This window comes from Octopus sinensis, linkage group LG11, assembly GCF_006345805.1.
Source record: "Octopus sinensis linkage group LG11, ASM634580v1, whole genome shotgun sequence".
In the NCBI taxonomy this organism is placed as follows: Eukaryota; Metazoa; Mollusca; class Cephalopoda; order Octopoda; family Octopodidae; genus Octopus; species Octopus sinensis.
Genome location: NC_043007.1, coordinates 24,713,678 through 24,741,065, shown reverse-complemented (window position 1 = coordinate 24,741,065; position 27,388 = coordinate 24,713,678). Strand labels below are relative to the sequence as shown.

The window sequence follows — 27,388 nt, the reverse complement described above, 5'->3', positions numbered from 1 at the left end:
GTTGGACTCATGATCATAAGATTGTGGTTTTGATTCCTGGATCAGGCAACCTGTTGTGTTCTTGAACAAAACACTTGATTTTATGTTGCTCTAGTCCACTCACCTGGCAAAAATGAGTAATCCTGCATAATCCTGTATAAATTTCCTGTCAAGGTGGATAATTTATACACCATGAAACCAGGAAACTGGCCCTTATGAGTTGGCATAGCTTGAGAAGGTAACTTTACCTTTTTAGATTTAGGTAGACTACTGCCCTTTTTGACACTCTTCCAGCAATTCCAAGATTGGTGAAGCTTTCCAGCCCTCTAAAGCAATTTCTGTCCAATGAAGGCCACTCCAATGTAAAACCTTCAACTTGATGGTCACTGCAACTGTCTTAGCCTACTGAGACACTGTGATCTGACCTCCAAGTCTAAAGAATGGCATTGGGTTGTGCAGACTGACTATCACTTTAAAAGTATTAACCACATGCAAAAAGAAAAGTTTCGCTTTACTTACTTGTACTTGTGACGGCGTTCACCCTGGGCAGGTTGAGCTGGCTTCTTCTCTGGTCCTGACGGCATAACAAACCATGGCAGCCCACGCTCCACGGTCCTGTGTGAGGTCACTGATGTCCGTACTCGTCCTTCTCAGGGAGAGTGTGCATTGATCAAATCTTCAGTCTCCGGTGAGTCCTGGAACAGCGGTGGGCACACCAACAACCTACCGTTCTCTGCTTCATCGATTTTGCGGCTGCCTTCGTCTCGGTGGATCGGGAAGCCTTCTGGTGTATTATACAGGCAGACGGTATCCCTGTGAAGCTGCTAAACCTTATACAGGGCTACTATCGTTCAACGAGGGCTTGTGTGAGGGTCTATGGCTGAGAGACGGAGATGTTTGATGTCACTACCGGTGTTCGACAGGGTTGTGCACTCTCGCCAACCCTATTCAATTATGCCATCGATTACATTCTCAAAGCCTCGCTGCACCATGGATTGGCTTATATAGCCATTTGATTGGCTCACATAGCCATTTGAGAGCATGCCACTCTTTCTCATGACTTATGGTAAAACTGTATGTATATATATCTTTATCTTTTACTTGTTTCATGCTGGGGTATGCCCTTGAAGAATTTTTAGTCGAATGAATCAACCCCAGGACTTATTTTTTTAAAGCCTGGTACTTACTCTATCGGTCTCTTTTGCCAAACTGCTAAGTTACGGGGATGTAAACACACCAGCACAAAGACACACGCACACACACACACATATACATATATGACGGGCTTCTTTCTATTTCCATCTACCATATCTGCTCACAAGTCTTTGGTTGGCCCAAGGCTATCGTAGAAGGTTCCATACAGTGGGACGGAGCCTGAAGACATGTGGTTGGGAAGCAAGCTTCTTACCACACAGCCACACTTGCACCCATATGTATGTAATCAATATAGTCAGAATACTAAATATAAGGATCACTCCTAAGTATTTTAACTGAGTGCACGAAAGGGGTTTACTTCACAAAAACAACAATAAGGAATACACTACAGGATTGCCAGACCTGCTATAAAAAGCAGTCAAATCACCCTTCAATCATACTGAGCAGTCTTTGAGTCTTCATGAAATAATGTAGTCTTACTCAATTTTAAAAAAGATAAGATGGTCACTACTGGAACGCCTTTAATCATAGGTCTAGTGGATCAGAGCTGACCTGGGGCTAAACAATAATAACATATCAATGTTTTTGTTTTGTTGATGTTATTGTATAACACCAAGTCATCTCATAATCAAATGCATTCCAGCCATGACCATCCCTTCTTTCTTAAGCATCATGTACCCTGAACTACATTAGCAAAAACATGTACATTGTTAAGTGATTTGGGGTAGATTTGACTGCTATTTCTAGCAAATCATGTGACCACATTAAGGCTCTTTCTTGGAGAAGCTTTTAGCATTAAGATCTGTTGGAAGCTATTAGTTTTCATTGGCTTTCTCAATGCATTTTAAGTATAATTTTTCTTGATTGTGTGTGTGTGTGTATGTGTGTGTGTGCCTGTGTTTATATATGCAAACACAAACACATTTGCACGCATATAAATCAAATCAGAATATTTGTTGAGAAACAAAAATATACACCACTACTACTCCTACTACTATTACTACTACTCTTTCTATATCTGTTGTTGCTGAATATCCAAATTCTTTCCACAGGGTCCTATTGCAGCAAAGATGATTGCTGTGGCTAAATCAGAGGGCCACTGGGTCTTGTTGCAGAACTGCCATTTAGCCGTGTCTTGGATGGACGCTATGGAAAAGATCTGTGAGGAGTTAAATCCTGAAGACACGGCTCCAGACTTCCGACTCTGGTTGACCAGTTATCCCTCCCCAAAGGTAAATGAAACAAGTCTTAGTTATGATTTCATTGATGTTCTTCTGTTTGTATTATTTGGGGGAGCACTCCGTCGGTTACGACGACAAGGGTCCCAGCTGACAACGATCAACGGAACAGTCTGCTCGTGAAATTAACGTGCAAGTGGCTGAGCAATCCCCAGACACGCGTACCACTAACGTAGTTCTCAGGGAGATTCAGCGTGACACAAAGTGTGACAAAGCTGGCCCTTTGAAATACAGGTACCACTCATTTTTGCCAGCTGAGTGGACTGGAGCAACGTGAAATAAAGTGTCTTGCTCAAGGACACAACGCGTCGCCGGGAATCGAGCTCACGACCTTACAATCGTGAGCCGAATGCCCTAACCACTAAGCCACGTGCCTTCACCGTTTGTATTATTATGACAGTGGGAAAGGCAGTGAGCTGGCAGAATCATCAGCATGCGGGAAGGCGGCGACCTGGCAGAAACGTTAGCATGCTGGGCGAAATGCTTAGCGGTATTTCGTCTGCCGCTATGTTCTGAGTTCAAATTCTACTGAGGTCGACTTTGCTTTTCATCCTTTTGGGGGTCGATTAAATAAGTACCCGTTTCGCACTGGGGTCGATATAATTGACTTAATCCATTTGTCTGTCCTTGTTTATCCCTTCTGTGTTTAGCCCCCTGTGGGTAGTAAAGAAATAGGTATTTCGTCTGCCGCTACATTCTGAGTTCAAATTCCGCCGAGGTCGACTTTGCTTTTCATCCTTTTGGGGGTCGATTAAATAAGTACCCGTTTCGCACTGGGGTTGATATAATTGACTTAATCCATTTGTCTGTCCTTGTTTGTCCCTTCTGTGTTTAGCCCCTTGTGGGTAGTAAAGAAATAGGTATTTTGTCTGCCATTACGTTCTGAGTTCAAATTCTGCCATGGTCGACTTTGTTTTTCATCCTTTCAGGGTCGATAAATTAACTTCCAGTTACACACTGGGGTCGAAAGAATCGATTTAATCCGTTTGTTTGTCCTTGTTTGTCCTCTCTGTGTTTAGCCCCTTGTGGGCAATAAAGAAATAAGAATCATTAGCATGCTGGACAAAATGCTTTGTGGTATTTCACCCATCACCATGTTCTGAGTTCAAATTCCGCCAAGGCACAGTAGTGGCTGTGTGGTAAGTAGCTTGCTTACCAACCACATGGTTCCGGGTTCAGTCCCACTGCATGGCAACTTGGGCAAGTGTCTTCTACTCTAGCCTCAGGCCGACCAAAGCCTTGTGAATGGATTTGGTAGACAGAAATTGAAAGAAGCCCGTCATATATATGTATATATATATATATATATATATATGTATGTGGGTGTATATGTTTGTGTTTGTCCCTCACCACCATTGCTTGACAACTGATGCTGGTGTGTTTATGTCCCCCTAACTGAGCGGTTCGGCAAAATAGTCTGATAGAATAAGTACTAGGCTTAGAAAGAGTAAGTCCTGGAGTTGATTTACTTGATTAAAGGCGATGCTCCAGCATGGCCGCAGTCAAATGACTGAAACAAGTCGATAAATTAAATACCAGTGAAACACTGGGGTCGATGTAACTGACTATTCCCCTCCCACTAAATTTCAGGCCTTGTGCCTATAATAGAAAGGATTATTATAACAGTGGGAATCAGGCAGCGAACTGACAGAATCGTTAGTATGCCATTTCGCCCATCGTTAGCTTCTGAGTTCAAATTCCACCAAGTTCGGCTTTACCTTCCATCCTGTCAAGGTCAATAAAATAAGTACTAGTGAAACACTGGGGTCGATATAATCGACTTATTCTCCTTCCCCCAAAATTGCTACCCTTGTGGCAAAATTTGAAAGCCTTATTAATGTTTACGTTCTGAGTTGATATTCTGTTGGGGTCGACTGTGCCTTTCGTCCTTTCGGGGTCGATTTATTAGGTACTAGTTGAGCACTTGAGTCAATGTAATTGACCTGCCTCTTACCCTGATATTGTTGGTCTTGTGCCAAAATTTGAAAGCATTTTTGTGACGGTGGATTAAGGCAGTGCAGTGGCAGAATGGTAAGCATGTCTGACAAAATGGTTAGCAGCATTTTATCTGTGTTTATGTTCTGATTTGCTTATTCTGAGTTCTGAGTTCATATTCTTCTAAAGTTGACTTTGTGTTTTGTCCTTTTGGGGTCAGTAAAATAAGTACCAGTTGAACACTGAGGTTGATGTAATCGACAAACCCCTATCCACAAATTTTAGGCTTTGTGTCTATTCAAAAAAGAATTATTACAACAATAGATAAAGCAGGGGGCTGGAAGAATTGTTATCGTGTCAGACAAAATGCTTAGTGGCCTTTATGTTATGGTTCAAATTCCGCTGACATTGGCTTTGCCTTTCATCCCTTCAGGGTCAATGAAATAAATACCATTTGTGCACTGGGGTTGATGTAATTAATTACACCCTGTCTCCTAAAACTTCAGGCCTGGTGTCTAGAGTAGAAGGAATTATTATGACAGTGGATTAGACAAAGAGGTAGTTGAATTGTTAGCACTTTGGACAAAAATGCTTAGCAGCTTTTCATCTATCTTTACACTATAAGTTCAAATTCTGCAAGGGTCAATTTTACTGCTCAGCCTTTCAGGGTCGGTGAAATAAGTATCAGTCAGGTACTGGGGTTGATATAATCAACTAGCCTCCTCCCCTAAAATTTCAGACCTTGTGACTATAATAGAAAGGATTATTAAGGCATTGAGCTGGCAGAGTCATTAGTACACTTGACAAAATGCTTTGTAGCATGGTATCCATCTTTATGTTCTGAGTTCAATCCACCTTTTATCCTTTTGAGGTCAATGTGCAGGGCCAGATTAAGACCCATAGAGGCCCTAAGCACTCAAAAGGCACACTGCCCCTCATGAAGGTTACTGCTAGCTCTCACTGCATACCTTGTGTACTACAGAACTAGTCCAGGAACTATACAGTGGGTGCATAATTATTGCAGACTTTTTTCAACAAAAACAATAACATGTAACAAAAACATCTTTAAATTATTATTCCGGAGAATATTCACCATCTACTTCAATTACTGCTTCCCATTTGCTTGGCAGATGGTCAGACCATCATCTAAAGATCATCATCATCATCATCATTTAACATCCACTTTCCATGCTAGCATGGGTTGGACGATTTGACTGAGGGCTGGTGAACCAGATGGCTGCACCAGACTCCAGTCTGATTTGGCAGAGTTTCTACTGCTGGATGCCCTTCCTAATGCCAACCACTCCGAGAGTGTAGTAGGTGCTTTTACGTGCCACTGGCACGAGAGCCAGTCAGGCAGTACTGGAAATGGCCACACTCAGATGGTGCTTTTTATGTGCCACCTGCACAGGAGCCAGTCCAGCAGCACTGGCAACAACCTCGCTTCAAATGTTTTTCGTGTGTCACCAGCACAGGTGCTAGTAAGGCGACACAGGTAACGATCACGCTCGAATGGTGTTTTTTAACGTGCCATCAGCACAGAGGCCAGCTTGTTGCTCTGGCAACGATCTTGCTCGTATGGTACTCTTAGCACTCCACTAGCACGGGTGCCAGTCGTTTTTGTGAAATATTGTTATTGTTTTTGTTGAATAAAATTTGTTGAAAAAAAACCGCGATAATTATGCACCAACTCAATAGTTAGCATGCTACAGAGCCAGTCTTGGAACTAGTTATCTACAGAACTAGTTCAGGAATTTTTTGATACCACCTCATTTAATACCAGAAAAAGTTTGTCCTCTCCCAAATAGCAAAAACAAGAACAAAAAACAAGAACACACAATGCTGCACACGCCTTAGTAACACAGAAGTGGTAGCATGTAATGCAGTAGAAATTTGCCTGAAACTTATTGAATGTTGACTCATAATAATAATAATAATAATAATAATAATAATAATAATAATGTATTTTTTTGTGATAGTTTCCAGTAACAGTGCTACAAAATGGAGTGAAAATGACTAATGAACCCCCAACTGGGCTCCGACAAAATCTACTCCAGTCTTATCTCACAGATCCAATCAGTGATCCAGTGTTCTTCCATAATGCCAAAGGCAAAGAATTGGTAAGCTGAAAAAAATGTCAGACATTTATCTACTTTTTTTTCTTCTTTTTTTAATTTATTATAAATTAACTTTTAATATAGTTAATGGTTTTGAGTCATGAAAGAATTGTAGTTGAGAGTGAGTGAAGGGATTATACTTGAGTGTAAGTTAAGAGTTATAGATGAGGGTGGGTGACAGGGTTATCGATGACTCTGAGTGGGGATGTTATAGTTGAGTGTGAGTGAATGGTAGTATAGTTAGAGTTGAGTAGAAGTGTTATTGTTGACGGTGAGTGGGGTGATGTAGTTGAGAGTGAGTGAAGGAGTTATTGATGACATTGAGTGAAAGGGTTATAATTCAGTGTGAGTGAATGGTATGGTATCATAGCTGAGGTTGAGTGGTGGGGGTTTTATAGCTCAGGGTGAGTGAAAGGTGTTATAGTTGGAGTGTCATTTAGGTTTGAGTTAAAATAAATATTTTTTTCTTTCTTAATTAATGAAATGAGATGTAGCAGTACTCATGGTCTTTACTGATGTTCCAAGAGAGGTAAAACTAATGCAGTTAATGTTCAAATTAAACAATTACCCATGATGGTAGTCGAACTTGCTACATTCTAATTCAAAACTAAATGTGATCGTTACCAGCGTCGCCTTACTGGCACTTGTGCCTGTGCTAGTAGGGTGCCAAGAGCACCATCCGAGCGTGATCGTTGCTAGAGCAGCCAACTGGCTTCCGTGCCGGTGGCACATAAAAGGGCACCATTCGAGTGTGATCGTTACCAATGTTGCTTTACTGGCACCTGTGCCGGTGGCATGTGTAAAAAGATTTGAACGAGGTCATTGCCAGTACTGCCTGATTGGCCCCCATGCCGGTGGCACCTAAAAAGTACCCACAACACTCTCGTAGTGGTTGGCGTTAGGACGGGCATCCAGCTGTAGAAACTCTGCCAGATCAAGATTGGAGCCTGGTGCAGCCATCTGGTTCGCCAGCCCTCAGTCAAAATTGTCCAACCCATGCTAGCATGGAAAGCAGATGTTAAACAATGATGATGATGATACCCAAGAAGACCCGACCTCCGCAGCAGAAGTGTAAATTCCACTCCCCCTGATGAAGAGTATTGGTCTGCAAGAGCCCTGTGCAGGTGCCATGTAAAAGCAGGCCATGCTGGCGTTACATAAAAGCACTCATGTTGGTGCTATGCTAAAAGCACCCAGCACACTCTGTAAAGTGGTTGGTGTTAGGAAGGGAATCCAGCCATAGCAACCATGCCGAATCAGACTGGAGCCTGGTGCAGCTCTGCAGTTTGCCAGCTCTAGTCAAACTGTCCAACCCATGCCAGCATGGAAAACAGATGTTAAAGGAGGAGGCAGAGGATGATGGCATTGACAACAATAAGGCGGCGAGCTGGCAGAAACGTTAGCACTCCGGGCGAAACGCTTAGGTGTATCTCGTCTGCCGCTACGTTCTGAGTTCAAATTCTGCCAAGGTCGACTTTGCCTTTCATCCTTTCGGGGTCGATTAAATAAGTATGCACTGGGGGTCGATGTAATCGACTTAATCCGTTTGTCTGTCCTTGTTTGTCCCCTCTGTGTTTAGCCCCTTGTGGTTAGTAAAGAAATAGGCATTGACAACAACAGTGTATTACCAAATGTAGAGTGCGTACCTGTTGATACAACAGTGGTTGAATGTTCTGAAGAGGTGGAAGAAGGAAATTTTAGGAGTGGGAGTTTATAATATAGAAATTTCTGGTGAAATGGAATTAACACAGAAGTGTAAAAATGCTCATAGAAAGTGCATAAGGCCCATAGTGGATTAATATGTTCTCAGTGAGAGACAAGGTTCAAATAGGTAGAACAAAACAAAGATAATGTTAAAGTATGTATGGAAAACTCACCATAAACATTTTTGCCATGGGAAAACTTGCTGTAAGAAAACTTTTGGCCATATCAGAAAATTCACTACAAGACAAATTCACCGTATGAACAATGATAAAGTGTAATTACATCAGCATTTCTGTTTTTTGAAAAAGAATAATTTTTATATAAGCATTAAATAGGCAAGTCTTATTCAACATCAATCCTTAAAAAAGTGTGATAAGGTCATTTAAAATGCATGAAAATTCCAACCAATGTTGCACAAATAATGTAGCTTTAGCTGCTGATTGTATCAAAGCATTTGTCTCTCAAGTTTTGCATTAACATCGCTGTATTTTTTCTTCATTGCATCTCCTCAATCTAAATCACACTATTTTCTTTTTCATTAAACTTTCTTCCTTTTACAAATAACTTATGAGTTTCCAGATAGTTGGACGCATGTTTCTAAAATGCGTTTTGTATTACTCTGTGGAAGATTTCTATACTGTTGTTTGCTACATTCTGATTCAATGTTAAATGCTGTATCTACATTCAAGAAGCATTCAATCCACACTGTAAAGTGGTTGTCATTTGGGAGTGCATCCATCTGTAAAAAATCATGCCAAAACAATAACTCTGAGCACCTTTTCAAACTCCAGCTGCCTAACACCCGTGGACATGTTTACAAAGTCAGAAAACAGCACAGCTCCCATGACTTTCGGAAACATTTTTTCATGCTACGAGTTGTTGAAATATGGAACAAACTGCTGGCATCAGTTGTTAGTTGTCGAAGCACTGCATCCTTCAAAACTTCCATGCTTCCTGAGATTCGCCAACATTACACCTGATTTTCTCCCCTCCATACACATGCAAGCATGTATCTGATTCATACACTGTTCACTTTCCAGACATTTGTACATTGCTGCATATGCTTTACACGCACTTTTGACAAGTTGTGGTGCACTTGAGCACTGTATACAATAATTTCATTATTATTATTATTATTATTATTATTATTATTATTATTAAAACTGCCTTTCATCCTTTTGAGATCGATTAAATAAGTACCAGTTGTGCACTGGGGTCAATGTAATCGACTTAATCCCTTTTTGTGTCCTTGTTTGTCCCCTCTATGTTTAGCCCCCTGTGGGTAATAAAGAAATAAATAGTGGTATTGGTGATGAAGATAAAGATGATGATGTTGGTATTTGTGATGGTGGATGTGGTGGTATCAATGACACGATGATGACAACTACGACAATGGAAGCAAAATTCATGTTGAGACAGTCATGGAATGCAGTGCTCAATTACAAAAACGCATCTGCTAATTAAAGAAGTAGCTCTGAAAGTGAGTGAATGGTATTATGGTCAAAGGCGGCGAGCTGGCAGAAACGTTAGCATGACGGGCGAAATGCGTAGCCGTATTTCGTCTGCTGCTACGTTCTGAGTTCAAATTCCGCCGAGGTCAACTTTGCCTTTCATCACTTTGGGGTCGATTAAATAAGTACCAGTTACGCACTGGGGTCAATGTAATCGACTTAATCCGTTTGTCTGTCCTCGTTTGTCCCCTCTGTGTGTACCCCCTTGTGGGTAGTAAAGAAATAGGTATTATGGTCAAAGAGAGTGGATGGTATTGGTGTGAGAGGCATTACCCAAAGAAGGAAGGTCAGTATTCATAACCAGAGAAGTAGTACCAACATGGGATGGACAGACAGTGCTATCTATGAGATGAAGAGAAGGAAGTGAAGTGTATAGGCTCTACCTCTCCATGATAGGTAGTGTACATAGTAGGAGAGGCAGCACCCTTATCAGTTGAAGTAGAGCTTGTAGGGAGAGCAGAACAATTAGCTGTATGTACTGTGTCCTTCCTTAAAATGACAGAGTGTGATTTAGGGGCAAGATTTAGCTGCTACTTCAAACAAGTTAAGCAAACATATGGCAGTTCCTACATGTTGTAATTGGTTGTGGTTGTGGTTGTGGTAGGGTTGTGATATCACGTGATGAAAGAGGCTATCATGTAGTGAAGGTGGGTATTTTGTGGTGGTGGTGGTGATGGTGAAGCATCATGTAGAGATGAGGTACCTTGTAGTGGATGTGAGGTGTCTTCTGGTGGAGATGAGGTGTCTTGTGGTGGAATGAGCTATCTTGTGCTGGAGGTGAGGTCTCTTAAAGTGAAGGCAAGGTACTTTGTAGAAGTGAGGTTTCTTGTGGTGAAAGTGAAGTATCTTATGGGAAAGGTGGATATCTTGCACAAGTGTTGAAGTATCTTATGGGGGAAGTAAGGTCACTTCAGGTGGAGGCAAAGTATTTTATAATGGAGGCAAAGTATCTTGTGATTGTGGTGAGGTATCTTACAGTGAAGGTGATGTGTCTTGTAGTGGAAGTGAAATATCTTGTGATGGAGGTGAAGTATCTTATCAAGGAGGTGGATATCTTGTGGTGGATGTGAGGTATCATGTGGTGAAGTTAAGACATGGTGGAGGTGAGGCATTTTGTAGAGGAGGTAAGGTATCTTGTGGTGGAATGTGGCATCTTGCGATTGAGGTGAAGTATCTTGTGGTGGAACAAGGCATCTTGTGGTGTAGGCGAGATATCTTATGGTGAAGGTGAGGCAACTTGTGGTGGAAGTGAAGTATCTTGTGGTGGAAGTGAAATCTCTTGTGTTGGAATTAAGGCATATTGTGGTGGAGATGGCTGTATTGTAGTCTTGACCAGTCTGACAGTGATGTAATGAACTCAACTCTTCTGAGAGGATCTGTCAAAGTGGATCACATATTTCAATGAATCATTGAAGAAATGATGAGAATGACAATATATAGACTGAGTGCGTGGTTGTTGCTTTTATTTATATATTTATTTAATTATTTTCTTTTCTTTTAGTCACAGATATTGATTTGAAAGTGAGGGCAGAGCACTTATATCAGCATAATATCTCATTGTCTGCTGACAGTATAGATGTTTGTGTGTGTATGCGTGTGTGTGTGTGTGTGTGTATGTGTGTATGCATGTGTGTGTGTGAGTGTTTGTCTGTTTTGTACACACTTATGCACAGAGATACATGTTGATATGTATGTGTATGCATGTATATGTGTGTATATATGTATGCATATATGTGTGTGTATGTATATATATATATATATGTATATATATATATGTATATGTGTGTATGTATATATATTATATATATAGACAGAGAGACGGAACTAGACATTATAGGAGTCCAACAGATGTATAATATTCCTGTGATATTATTCATAATTCGAAGACTTAAAAGAATTAGTTTTCCTGGAATGGTGGAATCAAGCTGAGTTCTTTGATAAACATTGCAATATTATTGGAATAATATTTATTGACGTGACTCGAGGTTGGCTAGCAAATCGAAAAATGTTCACGCATGAGGAAATCTTTATCATTGTCATTTCAGCGTATTTCATGAGTTTCAGACATTAAATGGCGCTTTTAATCAATCTCCATTAAAAATACAAGAACTTACGACAAAATGGAGGGAACATACACATTGTGTTTCGTAATCTTTGTAAATATTATTTCAACTCTGGTGAAACAAAAGCACTGTGTTTAAATGAATGCTTTTTTGCATAAAAGCTGAGTGTGGCCTGAACGATGCTCATAGAGTCAAGCATGGCTGTGTAGTTAAGAAGCTTGCTTTGCAATCACATGGTCTTGGGTTCAGTCCCACTGCATGGCACTTTGGGTAAATGTCTTCTTTCTATAGCCTTTGGCTGACTTAACTTGACAGCATTCGCCCGGGGTGGGTTGAGCTGGCTTCATTCATCCTCAATGCTGTATCTCTCACAAACGCCGACCAGGCCTGGCGATTTGAGGCTAACGACCGCGTGATCTCCAACCACTCATTATTCCAGCAGCGAACGCCGTAGATATGGGGGCCTAGGTTGTGTCATCAGCCAGGTTTTTCGTTGTCCACCACATCACTTTCGCCAACCCTGAAGGGGAGCTGGGGCAATTGCTTCGTAGATGAATTTTTCTGGTTGACAACAGAGGGCATGACCCAGCCAACGCAGACATCTCGTTAGGATGACTTGTCAGAGGGAGGTGTTTTTGCACTGGTGTCACACCGAATTGCTGGAGACAAAGTGATGCCATCGGACACAAAGGATGCGGCGTAGACAGAGGTAATCGAAGGATTCTAGTCGCTTAATATCTTCCACCCTCATTAGCCATGACTCGCTGACCAATACCTTCTGAGTGAATTTAACAAAGAAAATCTGCATGGAAGCTCCTTTATATACATGACATTTCATCGGTTATGACAATGAGTGTTCAAGCTGATCTGACCAACAGAACAGCCTGCTCATAAAATTAGCATGCAAGTAGCTGAGTACTCCACAGACATGCATACTCATAATGTTCTCAGGGAAATTCAACGAGACACAGAATGTGCCAAGGCCGGCCCTTTTGAATTATATATATATATGTGTCTGTGTTTGTCTCCCCATGCCACCTGACAGCCAGAGCAATGTGAAATAAAGTGTCTTGCTCAAGAACACAACCCACAGCCCGATCCGGGAATCAAACTCACTACCTCATGTTTGTGAGCCCGACACTCTAACCACTGAGCCATGTCCCTTCCCAGTTCACTCATCTGTAGAAATGAGTTGCAACATCACTGGTGCCAAGCTGTATCAGCCTTCGCCTTTCCCTTGGATAACATTGATGGCACGGAGAGGGGGAGGCTGGTATGCATGGGTGGCTGCTCATCTTCCATAAACAACTTTGCCCGGATTTGTGCCTCGGAGGGGAACTTTCTAGGTGCAATCCCATGGTCATTCATGACTGATGGGGGTCTTTACCCCTGTTGAATATAGTTAATCAGTTCTACTTCCAATGCTAATTTTTATCAGTCATGATCGGGTGAAAGTAAAATGAAGTGATTTAATGTTCAATACTTTTTGTTTCTACTCAAATTTATTTCTGCCTTTATTTATTTATTTATTTATTTATTTATTTTTCTTTCAGCAATTTGAGAAACTGCTTTTTGGTTTGTGTTTCTTCCATGCCCTTGTTCAAGAGCGACGAAAGTTTGGTCCGATAGGCTGGAATATCCCTTATGGATTTAATGAATCTGATTTAAGGATTTCAGTGCAGCAACTTCAGGTGATTTGCTATCTCTGTTTTGTTTTTTTTACCCTTGACTTTATCATCATCCTCAACACCATCATCATCATCATTGTCGTCAGCACCATCATCGTCATTGTCATCATCATCAACACCATCATCATTATCATCATCGTAGTCGTCATCAATATCATCGCCATTGTCACTTTAATGTCCATTTTTCCATGCTTGCATGGATTGGATAGAGTTTATTGAGACAGGTTGCATGGAGTTTATTGCAGCCTTATATCCTTCCTGTTACCAACTCCTACTTGTTCCCAAGCAAGGTGATATTTCTCCATGGCCACACTTGTTTCTACTGAATATTGGAAATGAATGACATTTATTTACAACGATCATGCAATGTTGAATCAAAAAGACACAAGCATTCACACACACATGCATACACACACTCACTCACTCACTCACTCACACACACATGCACATACTTTATATATGTATACATGCATATACTTGTATGTGTAAAAGAAGCAAAATGAAAATAATAAGTTTTGTCTTGGTATTAAAAATGGGCTACCGCAAATATTCTGCTGAATACCACAGATTTGCTTGTCAGTTGCTTGACCTTAACCAGTTGAGCATGTACCTTAGTGGCTGACAATATGTGCATCTCTGATCATGAGCAGTAGTAGTTGGAGAGCATCATAGCCATGTGTTGAGAGGGATTCTTTGGGGTTTGAATAATTCACCTCTGGAAACATGGGTGTTTTGTTCATCATCCTTAAACAACCCTTATTCAGGGACCTTTTGAATAGGATGGGCTACTTGGCCTAAAGAAAATTCTAACTGAGCTCCACGTGCAAGGTCATACTCTGTTTATTTTGATATGAGATTACCATGCAGCGCACATATGTTGTGATGCATGTGCCTGATGTAGCCTTGTCCGACAGCTAGTCATGATGGGTATAAAGGGCTTCATATATTTGTATCCCAGGGTAACTTTGATGGCATGCACTGCTCTCTCACTCAATAATGATAATAATAATAACAAGAGAACTCATGGAGCACAAACCTCTGCCAAGGCAACACCAATGTCCTTTCAATGATTAGTCAGAGATTATTTTTAGAATGAGTACATCTGAAATAAACTTGACTGCTCTCACAAATGAAAATACTGAAAACGATTCTCACCATTCTCAAAAATTAAGTAAAAAAACAGGAAAAATAATCCAGAATTCTTGTCCGGTTCCAGATCAATCCCAAAATCCAATCAGTTCATGCCAATAACAGGGCCAAATATCCCTGGAAGTTTCATCCGAATCCATCCAGCGGTTCTTGAGATATCTTGTCTACAAACAAACAAACATGACTGAAAAACAATACCTCCACCTTCGCTAAGGCAGAGGTTATAATCTCTGAAAGTAAGGTTTTAGCACCAGTTGTGTGTAAATCAAGATATTACAGAGTTCCCCAATATCTATACTGGTTAATATGTCAGGTTTATAAAATAAAAACTGTTGACAAGTGGTATAAGCCCTAACCCTAACCCTGAGGCTGTAACTAAAGGAGAAAATATAATAAATTTTTGGGACTTTCCTGTACATATAGAGAGAACCATCAAAACTAATAAATCAGATATTGTTGTAAAAGACCACTATAAAACCTGTTTATTCATTGACTTGAGTATCCCTTTTGATCATATCTCAGCAAAAGAAATTGACAAGCTCAGAAAATATAAAGATTTGCACGTTGACATTGAAAAAATGTGGCATCTCAAGGTGGTTACAATACCAGTGATTGTAGGAGCACTAAAGGGAAGAAAGGTGGCACTAGAAATGATTGAAAAAGATACTGAAAGTTACTGAGAATGATCCCTGACTTACCATCTCTGCAAGAAGTGCAAAAGATTATTTTAATGTCACATATATTAAAAGCATTCTCGCTGTGAGATTGATTACTGCCCAGAAGACCGTTCATACGTTACAAGGATGTTTGCAAAAGGGACATGAAGGCCTGCAACATCAATATTAGCAATTGGGAAGCAGTTGCCAGCAACCTTTGAGATTGGCGACATACCGTAAAAGAGGGAATATAAAGGAGTGACAGAGAGAGAGGAGAAATGGAAAGACAAGAAAAGATGTCAACAAGAAACTATGACATTACAACCAGCCAGGAACAGTCTTCGCTACATTTGCGGTACCTGCCAGAGGGAGTGTTCGTCCAGGATAGGACTACACAGCCACAGCAGGAAATGTATCCGGACATGAAATGTAAAAGCCGGACTGGACTATTTTATGCGCAACTCCATTGTCTCCCGAGACAAAAAGGATGCCAACAAAGGGTAGAAAGGTGGCACTAGAAATGATTGAAAAAGGAACTGAAAGTTACTGAGAATGATACCCGACTTACCATCTCTGCAAGAAGTGCAAAAGATTATTTTAATGTCACATATATTAAAAGCATTCTCACTGTGAGATTGACTACTGCCCATGTACATATTTTTTTCCCACATAAGAGTATAAGTGCAGATTTGACAGTGTCAGTAAAAGTGTACATTGGGATGTTAACCAGCTGCATAAATTCAAAGTAGCAGAAAAGTGGTAAGAACACATGCCTGGGGCTGTGATAGAGAATGAGAATTACAGGATTACGTGAGATTTCTTCGTAAAGACTGGCCAATACTATTGAAGCATGAAGACCAAATATGATTCATCATCATCATTGTTTAACGTCCGTTTTCCGTGCTAGCATGGGTTGGACGGTTCGACCGGGGTCTGGGAAGCCAGGAGGCTGCATCAGGCTCCAGTATGATCTGGCAGTGTTTCTACAGCTGGATACCCTTCGTAATGCCAACCACTCCGTGAGTGTAGTGGGTGCTTTTTACATGCCACCGGCACAGGTGCCAGGGGAGTCTGGCAGCAGCCATGATCGGTTGGTGCTTTTTACGTGCCACCAGCACGGAAGCCAGACAAGGCAGCGCTGGCATCGGCCACGTTCAGAAAAAGACAGTGTAATACTTGATGATAATAGAGTGGATACGAAGGAAATGGAGTAATATCAGGAGCTAAACCAGAGAAATGAAGAGATTGTGGAAATGCAAATATCTGAATTAAACTTGACTGCTCTCACAAATGAAAATACTAAAAATGATCCCAACCACTCAAAAATTAAGATAAAAAACAGGAAAAATAATCCAGAATTTTTGTCTGGTTCTTGATCGATCCCAAAATCTAATCAGTTTGTGCCAATCATATGGCTAAACATCCCTGAAAGTTTCATCCAAATCCATCCAGCAGTTCTTGAGATATCTTGTCTACAAACAAATATGACTGAAAAACAATACCTCCGCCTTAGCGAAGGCGGAGGTAATAATCTCTGGAAATAAGGAGAGGCATTACCATGTATTAAAGAGCGCATATAAATAATCCTTTCTACTATTGACACATGGCCTAAAATTTGGAGGAAGGGGAATAGTCGATTACATCAAACCCAGTATTTCACTGGTACTTAATTTATTAACCCTAAAAGGATGAAAGGCAAAGTCAACCTCAACAGAATTTGAACTCAGAACATCCAGGCAGACAAAATGCCAATAGACATTTTGCCTGGTGTACTAACGATTCTGCCAGCTCGCCACCTTAATAATAATAATAATAATAATTACAAGAGTGCTCAGAGAGCGCAAACCTCCACCAATGTCCTCTCAATGATTAGCCGGAGATGATTTTTAAAATGAAAATATCTGAAATAAACTCGACTGCTCTCACAAACGAGAATACTAAAAATGAACCTGACCGCTCTCAGAAATTAAGTAAAAGAAACAGGAAAAATAATCGAGAATCCTTGCCCAGTTCTGGATCAGTCCTAAAATCTAATCAGTTTGTGCCAGTCACGAGACCAAACATCCCTGAAAGTTTCATCCAAATCCATCCAGCAATTCTTGAGATATCTTGTCCATGTTATTTACATTATTTACATTTGACAGATATTTGTCCTCGTCTTGTTTGTTGTTAACACATTTTGGCTGATATACCCTCCAGCCTTCATCAGGTGTCTTGGGGAAATTTCGAACCTGGATTCTCATTCCTAAGGTATTTTTCGATGTTGTTATTATTGTTATTATTGTTGTTGTTGTTGTTATTATAATTATTATTATTATTATTATTATCATTATTATTATTATCCAGGTCACTGCCTGGAATCAAACTCAGAATCTTGTGGTTAGTAGCCCGTGCTCTTAACCACAATTATCCATCAATTGTAAATAATGTACATAATTCCTCATCTCTTAAATATAAAGCTGTATTATCTCATCTACAGACAAACAAGCACTACTGAAAACAATACCCCTACTTTTGCTAAGACGGAGTTAGTAATGATAAGGTATAAGCCACCAAAAGATCAAGTTACACAAATGTGAGCAATGAAGAAAGTAATTTTTATCTCAGTAGTTAGTTGTGGGGCACTCTGAACATTAATAATCAGATTTGAAAAATTCCTTGGAAAAATTGGGATTGACATGAGGGTAGAACATACTCAGGGAACTGCTTTATTTGGGACAGCAAGGATTTTGAGAATGGTAGTTGGATGTTATGTATCATGGAAAGAGATCCTATGAGAATCTTGACAACAAGTTGTTTCCTACGCTTACAGAGTTAACTGGGACAGGTGATCTCTGAGAAGTGAACCGGAGCAATTAACCAAATTAACCGGGGCAGGTGATCTCTGAGAAGTGAACCGGAGCAATTAACCAAATTAACCGGGGCAGGTGATCTCTGAGAAGTGAACCGGGGCAATTAACCGAATTAACCGGGACAAGAGCTCTGAGAAGTGAAATGGAAATAATAGTAATTTTGAGATCAACAACTTCAAGGGGAAGGTGTTAGTTGATTAAATCAACCCTAGTATTTGATTGTATTTTATTTTATTGAACTTGGAAGGATATAAGACATAGTTGATCACAACAGGTTTTGAAATCAGAATGAGAAGAGTTATACCTGAATACCACAAGGTATTTTGTATGATGCTCTGATGATTCTGCTAGTCTACTGATTTCCTTTATTGGTATCGTGCCAGTGGCACGTAAAAGGCACCATTCGAGCATGATCGTTACCAGCATCACCTTACTGGCACCTGTGCAGGTGGCATGTGTAAAAAGATTCGGGCGAGGTCGTTGCCAGTACCGCCAGACTGGCCGGTGGCACGTAAAAAGCACCCACTATACTCTTGGAGTGGTTGGCATTAGGAAGGGCATCCAGCTGTAGAAACTCTGCCAGATCAAGATTGGAGCCTGGTGCAGCCATCTGGTTCGCCAGCCCTCAGTCAAAATCGTCCAACCCATGCTAGCATGGAAAGCAGAAGTTAGATGATGATGATGATGATGTTGCCAATATCCAAGATGCTGGAAACAGTACATGGACAAAATACAAATCAGTTGGGGTACACTTTGAGTAAAATGAATGCCAAATCAGTAAAATGGTCTTAGATGCACTAAGAAATGCTGGGAGGGTCACAGCTGGAACAGCTTTTATAATTTGCCTGCTCAGTCAGAGATGGCCTGTGGTTAAACGACATCCACAAGAAAATCTCATTATAGCTATTTGCATGCTGTCATTATCCATTGTCTGTTCTCTATGTTAACATGAATAAAATGAAGATAATGCTTGTGGAACAAGGAACGGTAGTTTATGGTTAATTTCTTGCTTGAGATGACATTCTTCACCTCACAATTATTAATCATAAAGAAATAAAAACCGCATAAAAGACAAGCAAATATGTGAAAACACAAAATATAGCAATAAATTACATAGGTCAAAATATTCATAGAGAAAGCAATATCATGAATATATCCATCAATATAGCCGTGTGAGACATTCTGATTCACCTCCTCATGAGGAGAAGCATTACCATGTATTAAAGGACGCATATAAAATGGCTTATTTGGAAGAATGTGTCAGGATGTATCTGTATAAATTATTTCTAGTTAGCCTTTTAATGTTCCCTGCAATAAATATATTAACACTAACTTATTTTTGTTCTATTTTTTTTTTCATCTTTTTTTTTCATCCATGCGATTATTATCTCCGAGATAATATTTATTCTTTGAGCAGTTTTATTTATCTACACCAACCAATTTATAGTCTTGTACATTTATTTTGACATATCTGGCAGTGTCTCTATACTTTGCTGACAAGGTCTTAATATGGTTTAAACATGTCCTTAGTTGTCTCCCATACTTGCTGGAAAATCAAACTAATATTCGCCATTGACTAATGTTGGTTTTTCTTTACCACATAATTATTTCTGATCAGATCTTTACTTGCAGTAAATATGTTACCACTAACTCTCCCATTTATCTATCTATCTTTCTGTCTGTCTCACTATATATTTATTTGTAATTAAATAGATTAACACTAATTTACATATCTATCTGTATGTGTACCTGTCTGTTTCACCATATACTTATTTCTACTTTATTTTTAATGCTCCCTTTATTGAATATGTTAAAACTTTGTCTTCTTATCTATATCTATCCCTCCTTTCTTTCTTTGTGATGTTCCATATCATGTTAATGATATATATATATATATGTATGTATATATGTTAAATAAAATGAGACAAGAAAGCCAAGGCTGTGTGGAATTTTCAGGATATTTATAAAGTGAAAGTTAGCCTTACAGCTGTTTCTGGGATATTAGGGATATGCCTTTATCTGAGATGATGTGAGATGGTTAAATAGAGGGAAACATTCGCTTTGCTGTCTTGTTTTATTTAACACACACACACACGCATATACGCATATATATATATATAATATATATATATATATATATATGTATATATATATATATATATATATATTATTAAATTAGAGATAAAACCACTATTAGGCAAATCATACAATGAAAAACTTAAGCCAATACATAAGATTAATTAATTTATATTATTTTAAATATATATGATTTGCCTAATAGCGGTTTTATCTCTAATTTAATATAATATAATATTTTACTATAAAATTGGATTCAATCCTAAATCTGATTTTTCCCTGTAAGTTTGGATTTATTCCCTAATATTTTATCATATATATATATATATTATATTGTATTATATTTTTCATATATATATATTAAACACCAGGAATGTACAAAAATAGACTCTCCCAAATGTCACAGAAGTAGTAGGCAGTTTCCATTACTCAGGTGACCAAGTTAGTGGTTAGGGAGAGCTTGGATATGAACTGCAATGCTACATGGTAGCAAAATGGCCCTGAATGCAGAGGATATGTGAAGCTATAGATAAATGGAGCTAGCATGCTTCTCTGGATGTGCAGCCAGCATCAGTATGTGTACAACAAAGTACAAGTGTTTTGAGAAAAAAACTGGGCATAACAAACATCAGCTGTAGCATGCGAGAGAGAAAATTGCTGCAGAATGGTCGTGTGATGGTTATGGATGAGGACTGCTGCATAACGAAGTGTTGATTACTAAACTTGAATGGAACCTGTGGAAGAGGGAGACCTAGGATGATGTATGATGAAGTCGACAAAGAACTGAGGTGATTTGCAATTTGCTGTGCTCAAGAAGAACCATCCATCTAAGCAAGAATGAGGCCCTAAAAATATATTGGTTATATCTGTGTACTGCACCTAATTTGTCCCTAATGTAGCACCATCCGAACGTGGCCATTGCCAGTGCCGCCTCGACTGGCTTCTGTGCTGGTGGCACGTAAAAAGCACCATCCGAACGTGGCCGATGCCAGCCCCGCCTCGAATGGCTTCTGTGCCGGTGGCACATAAAAAGCACCAACCGATCGTGGCCGATGCCAGACCCCTCTGGCACCTGTGCAGGTGGCACGTAAAAAGCACCCACTACACTCGTGGAGTGGTTGGCGTTAGGAAGGGCATCCAGCTGTAGAAACACTGCCAGATCAGACTGGAGCCTGGAGCAGCCCCTGGCTCCCCAGACCCCGGTCGAACCGTCCAACCCGTGCTAGCGCGGAAAACGGACGTTAAACGATGATGATGATGATGATGATGTATCCCACCACCACTACTCATCTTCGTAGCACCCACTCATCTCATCTGTCACTCAGGCACTACTCACTCAGCTATTCCTTATACTTATTTCATTTATAAGGCTTTGTTCAGCCCAAGGCCATAGTAGAAGACACTTGCACAAAGTGCCATACAGTGGGGATGAACCTGAAACCACTTGGTTTGGAAAAGAACTTCTTAACCACACATCCAATACATATATATATATATATATATATATATATTATTAAATTAGAGATAAAACCACTATTAGGCAAATCATACAATGAAAAACTTAAGCCAATACATAAGATTAATTAATTTATATTATTTTAAATATATATGATTTGCCTAATAGCGGTTTTATCTCTAATTTAATATAATATAATATTTTACTATAAAATTGGATTCAATCCTAAATCTGATTTTTCCCTGTAAGTTTGGATTTATTCCCTAATATTTTATCATATATATATATATATTATATTGTATTATATTTTTCATATATATATATTAAACACCAGGAATGTACAAAAATAGACTCTCCCAAATGTCACAGAAGTAGTAGGCAGTTTCCATTACTCAGGTGACCAAGTTAGTGGTTAGGGAGAGCTTGGATATGAACTGCAATGCTACATGGTAGCAAAATGGCCCTGAATGCAGAGGATATGTGAAGCTATAGATAAATGGAGCTAGCATGCTTCTCTGGATGTGCAGCCAGCATCAGTATGTGTACAACAAAGTACAAGTGTTTTGAGAAAAAAACTGGGCATAACAAACATCAGCTGTAGCATGCGAGAGAGAAAATTGCTGCAGAATGGTCGTGTGATGGGTATGGATGAGGACTGCTGCATAACGAAGTGTTGATTACTAAACTTGAATGGAACCTGTGGAAGAGGGAGACCTAGGATGATGTATGATGAAGTCGACAAAGAACTGAGGTGATTTGCAATTTGCTGTGCTCAAGAAGAACCATCCATCTAAGCAAGAATGAGGCCCTAAAAATATATTGGTTATATCTGTGTACTGCACCTAATTTGTCCCTAATGTAGCACCATCCGAACGTGGCCATTGCCAGTGCCGCCTCGACTGGCTTCTGTGCTGGTGGCACATAAAAAGCACCATCCGAACGTGGCCGATGCCAGCCCCGCCTCGAATGGCTTCTGTGCCGGTGGCACATAAAAAGCACCAACCGATCGTGGCCGATGCCAGCCCCGCCTCGAATGGCTTCTGTGCCGGTGGCACATAAAAAGCACCAACCGATCGTGGCCGATGCCAGACCCCTCTGGCACCTGTGCAGGTGGCACGTAAAAAGCACCACTACACTCGTGGAGTGGTTGGCGTTAGGAAGGGCATCCAGCTGTAGAAACACTGCCAGATCAGACTGGAGCCTGGAGCAGACCCTGGCTCCCCAGACCCCGGTCGAACCGTCCAACCCGTGCTAGCGCGGAAAACGGACGTTAAACGATGATGATGATGATGATGATGTATCCCACCACCACTACTCATCTTCGTAGCACCCACTCATCTCATCTGTCACTCAGGCACTACTCACTCAGCTATTCCTTATACTTATTTCATTTATAAGGCTTTGTTCAGCCCAAGGCCATAGTAGAAGACACTTGCACAAAGTGCCATACAGTGGGGATGAACCTGAAACCACTTGGTTTGGAAAAGAACTTCTTAACCACACATCCAATACATATATATATATATTTTTCATCATTTTATCTTTTTGGTCTTTTGGCAGTGGCCATGCTTCAGCATCACCTTCAGGAATTTTAGTCACATAAATTGACTCTCCCATCCAGTACTTATTTCTAAGCCTGGTACTCATTCTCAGTTTCTTTTGCTGAACTGCTAAGTTGCAGGGATGTAAACACACCAACACCAGTTGTCAAGCAGTAGTGGTAGACAATCGCACACACACACAGGAGTGGCTGTGTGGTAAGTAGCTTGTTTACCAACCACATGGTTCCGGGTTCAGTCCCACTGCGTGGCACCTTGGGCAAGTGTCTTCTGCTATAGCCTCGGGCCCACCAAAGCCTTGTGAGTGGATTTGGTAGACGGAAACTGAAAGAAGCCTGTTGTATATATGTATATATATATATATATGTATGTGTGTGTATATGTTTGTGTGTCTGTGTTTGTCCCCCTAGCATTGCTTGACAACCGATGCTGGTGTGTTTACGTCCCCGTCACTTAGCAGTTCGGCAAAAGAGACCGATAGAATAAGTACTGGGCTTACAAAAGAATAAGTCCCGGGCTCGATTTGCTCGACTAAAGGCGGTGCTCCAGCATGGCCGCAGTCAAATGACTGAAACAAGTAAAAGAGTAAAAGAGAAAAGAGAGAGAGTATATAAGATGGGCTTCTTTCAGTTTCCATCAACCAAATCTACTCACAAGGCTTTGGTCAGCCCGAGGCTACAGTCGAAGAAATTTGCCTAAAGTGCCTCACAGCAGGACTGAACTGGAACCAGGTGGTTGGGAAACAAGCTTCCTACCGCACAGCCACACCTATATATATATATATATATATATATATATATATATATATACATATATATTTATATTTATATATATATATAAAAGATTATTAACCTCATGTGTATGTATATGTGTGTGTGTATATATATATATGTGTGTGTGTGTATATATGTGTGTGTGTATATATACATATACAGATGAGGTTAATAGTCTGTAAAATTATAATCATAACAACAACTCATCTCGGACATTTAGACATTTAATCAATTTTTTTGATATTGGCTATGTTCCCTCCTCATATAACTAATGATGTAATTATGTGCGTATTTGTATATACGGGTTTGCATGTGCGATTGCAGCTGTGTGCATGCATGCACACTAGAAAATAAGTGGTTATGCTAATTCATAAAGATTGTTATTCATGTCTTTTTTAGGGTTTTTTTCCTTTTATTTCTTTTCTTTTTTTTTTTTTTTTGCTTTGGAATAAGACTTTTTCCAGGATATTCTCAGAATTATGCTGGTTTGGTACCATCTTTCTGTTATATCTATTTTCAAATGTCTGAAAATTTGCCAGTGAAGATACCCAGCTACCTGTCTATAGATTATGTGAACAGATTCTATTTTTTAATATTTTTTTTCTTTAATACTCACAGTGGATATCTTTGGTTCTGTGGCCAATTGTACCATCATGGATGTGCAGACATTGCTGTCTTATTCATTCCTTTTCGGGAACAGCTGTATAGGAATGACTACAAGATTATCCAGTCATGTTAACTGTGATAGACTGTGTCTTATCCTAGAGGAGAGTTATCTCTCATCACAGTGTCATCATCATCATCAGCGTCGTCGTCATCATTTAACGTCCACTTTCCATGCTAGCATGGGTGGACGATTTGATTGAGGACTGGCAAACCAGATGGCTGCACCAGGCTCCAATCTGATCTGGCAGAGTTTCTACAGCTGGATGCCCTTCCTAATGCCAACCACTCTGAGGGTGTAGTGGGTGCTTTTACGTACCACCGGCATGAGGGCCAGTCTGGCAGTACCGGCAATGGCCATGCTCGAAATGGTGTTTTTTTACGTGCCACCTGCACAGGAGTCAGTCCAACGGCACTGGCAACGACCTCACTTGAATGTTTTGTTCATGTGCCTGAAAGGTGACACTGGTAATGATCATGCTCAAATGGTGCTTTTTACGTGCCACTGGCACGGAAGCCAGACAGCTGCTCTGGCAGTGATCCCACTCGGATGGAGCTGACTGCGCTCCACTGGCACGGGTGCCAAAAAAAAAATACAGAAACATTATATTCTACTTAATTCTGTTCACCTACAAAACACTAGATCATCTGAGAATGTTAACTGTGCGAGAAATTGTATCTTATCATGGAAAATGTTTATCTCTCATCCACTTCAGACCATAAAACTAGAGCCAAACTGAGGCCCTTAAATTGTTTCATATTTCAGATCCTATCATATCCTGTTATTTAATCCTTAAAAGTTGGGTTCACGTTATAAAAACAAATGGTTTAGCTATTACTTGAGGTTGGCTTAATTGTTAAAAATGACAGAATTATAAGCAAAGAGGAACAATTGAAGTAAAACAATGAAATTGTGAGAGCTTCTATACAGTTACCCAACCTGCTAGAAATAGTAGCTAAATCTCTCTCAACTTGCATCATATTTTCTTAAATAAAGGAGTCATTAGTACTTCCTGATATAAAAAACGAAGTAGGATAGTCACAGCTGGAATGTCTTTGGTCAAAGGTCTGCTGGATCAAGGCTGACCTTGAGTTAAACAACCAGGAAGGATACACTGACTAATATAATCCTAGATGCAGTATATCTGAATAAAAGACGGGATGGTCATGGCTGGAGCATCTCTGGTATGTCTACTGGATCAGGGCTGCTTAAGGTTAAACTATAACAACTCTCACCCTTATGATGCCTGGTAATTAAATTTTTGACACCTGAAGGATAAAACAGTAACATCAGGGCCAGTGGGTTTGTGGGCCCAGAAGGATGGATGGCAACATCAAGTTTGGGGAGACTTCCTTACTATGTTGTGTGGATCTATATTTCAAGTATCATCATTTGCATCACCATCACCACTTAACATCCACTTTTCCATGCTTTCAAGGGTCAGATGAAATTTGTTGAAGCAGAGTCACTATGGCTAGATTCCCTTCTTGTCATCAACACTCACCTGTTTCAAAGTAAGGTCGTGTTTTCCCATAGTTAGACATGTTTCTTTTTACAGAAGACTGGAAATGAACAATCTCGCTTGTATGTTGATGATGTTGAAGATGCTTAATATACATCCATTATGTGATGTCGAGACAAGAGTACATACAAATACACATATACATATGCATATATATAAATATGTATGTATATATATATATATATATATATATATATATATTGCCACTTCAGTTTTCTAACTAGCTACTTTGCAGTTGTGTGTGTGTATCATCATCATCATCATCATCATCATCATCATCGTTTAATGTCCGCTTTCCATGCTAGCATGGGTTGGACGGTTCAACTGGGGTCTGGCAAGCCCGAAGGCTGCACCAGGCCAGTCAGATCTGGCAGTGTTTCTACGGCTGGATGCCCTTCCTAACGCCAACCATATATATATATATATATATATATGGCAAATAAGAAAGTGGAGAGGATACAAAATTGAGACAGACATCAGCTGGTAAACATTCTAATATGTCTAATTATCCCAATGAATTAGATGAATACATACGCATGTATTAGTAGTACAGAAATGAGCAAATGAGCAGATTATTTCTTTCTAAATAATATATAGATATGTTCCTTGTCTTCATGTAATTTTATGTTATACCTATGTATGTATTTATTTATTTATTATGTTGATGTAAATCATAAATATAAAATGATGATCTATATTTTTGTCTCTTCTTATACCAAGTTATATAATGTCTAACATCTTAGGTTCGACCTGACCACTTCCAAGTGATCGGGTAAAAAAACTTAAAAACAATTTTATATATATATATATATAAACATTCGAGCAAGGTCATTGCCAGTGCCGCTGGACTGGCTCCTGTGCAGGTGGCACATAAAAAGCATCATTTGAGCGTGGCCATTGCCAGTACCACTTGACTGGCCCTCGTGCAGGTGGCACATAAAAGCATCCACTACACTCTAGGAGTGGTTGGCGTTAGGAAGGGCATCCAGCTGTAGAAACTCTGCCAGATCAAGATTGGAGCCTGGTGCAGCCATCTGGTTCACCAGTCCTCAGTCAAATCGTCCAACCCATGCTGCATGGAAAGCAGACGTTAAACGATGATGATGATGTAAGTATTTTAAAATTTCACTTGGGCATAGTGATACTGATAACCTGGGATTAGAACTCAGTATAACATATGCTTCAGAATAAAGCATTTGTTGAGTAGAGAGTGTACAAGGAAACAAGAAACTATGTAATGAACTTCTACGTAATTTCTTGTTCCCTTGCCATTTAGATACTATCTGATTAT

At 39.9% G+C, this 27,388-nt stretch overlaps 1 protein-coding gene across 2 annotated transcripts in view; it reads left to right on the top strand.

Moving 5' to 3' along the window:
- LOC115217286 (dynein heavy chain 12, axonemal-like) overlaps nt 1–27,388 on the top strand; it is a 432,620-nt gene that overhangs the window by 324,456 nt on the left and 80,776 nt on the right. For both annotated transcript variants that reach the window (XM_029786929.2, XM_036507253.1), the window contains 3 exons: nt 2,187–2,366; nt 6,287–6,427; nt 13,256–13,393. In XM_029786929.2, the coding sequence (XP_029642789.1) occupies nt 2,187–2,366; nt 6,287–6,427; nt 13,256–13,393 (459 nt within the window). The remainder of the gene's footprint in view (nt 1–2,186; nt 2,367–6,286; nt 6,428–13,255; nt 13,394–27,388) is intronic.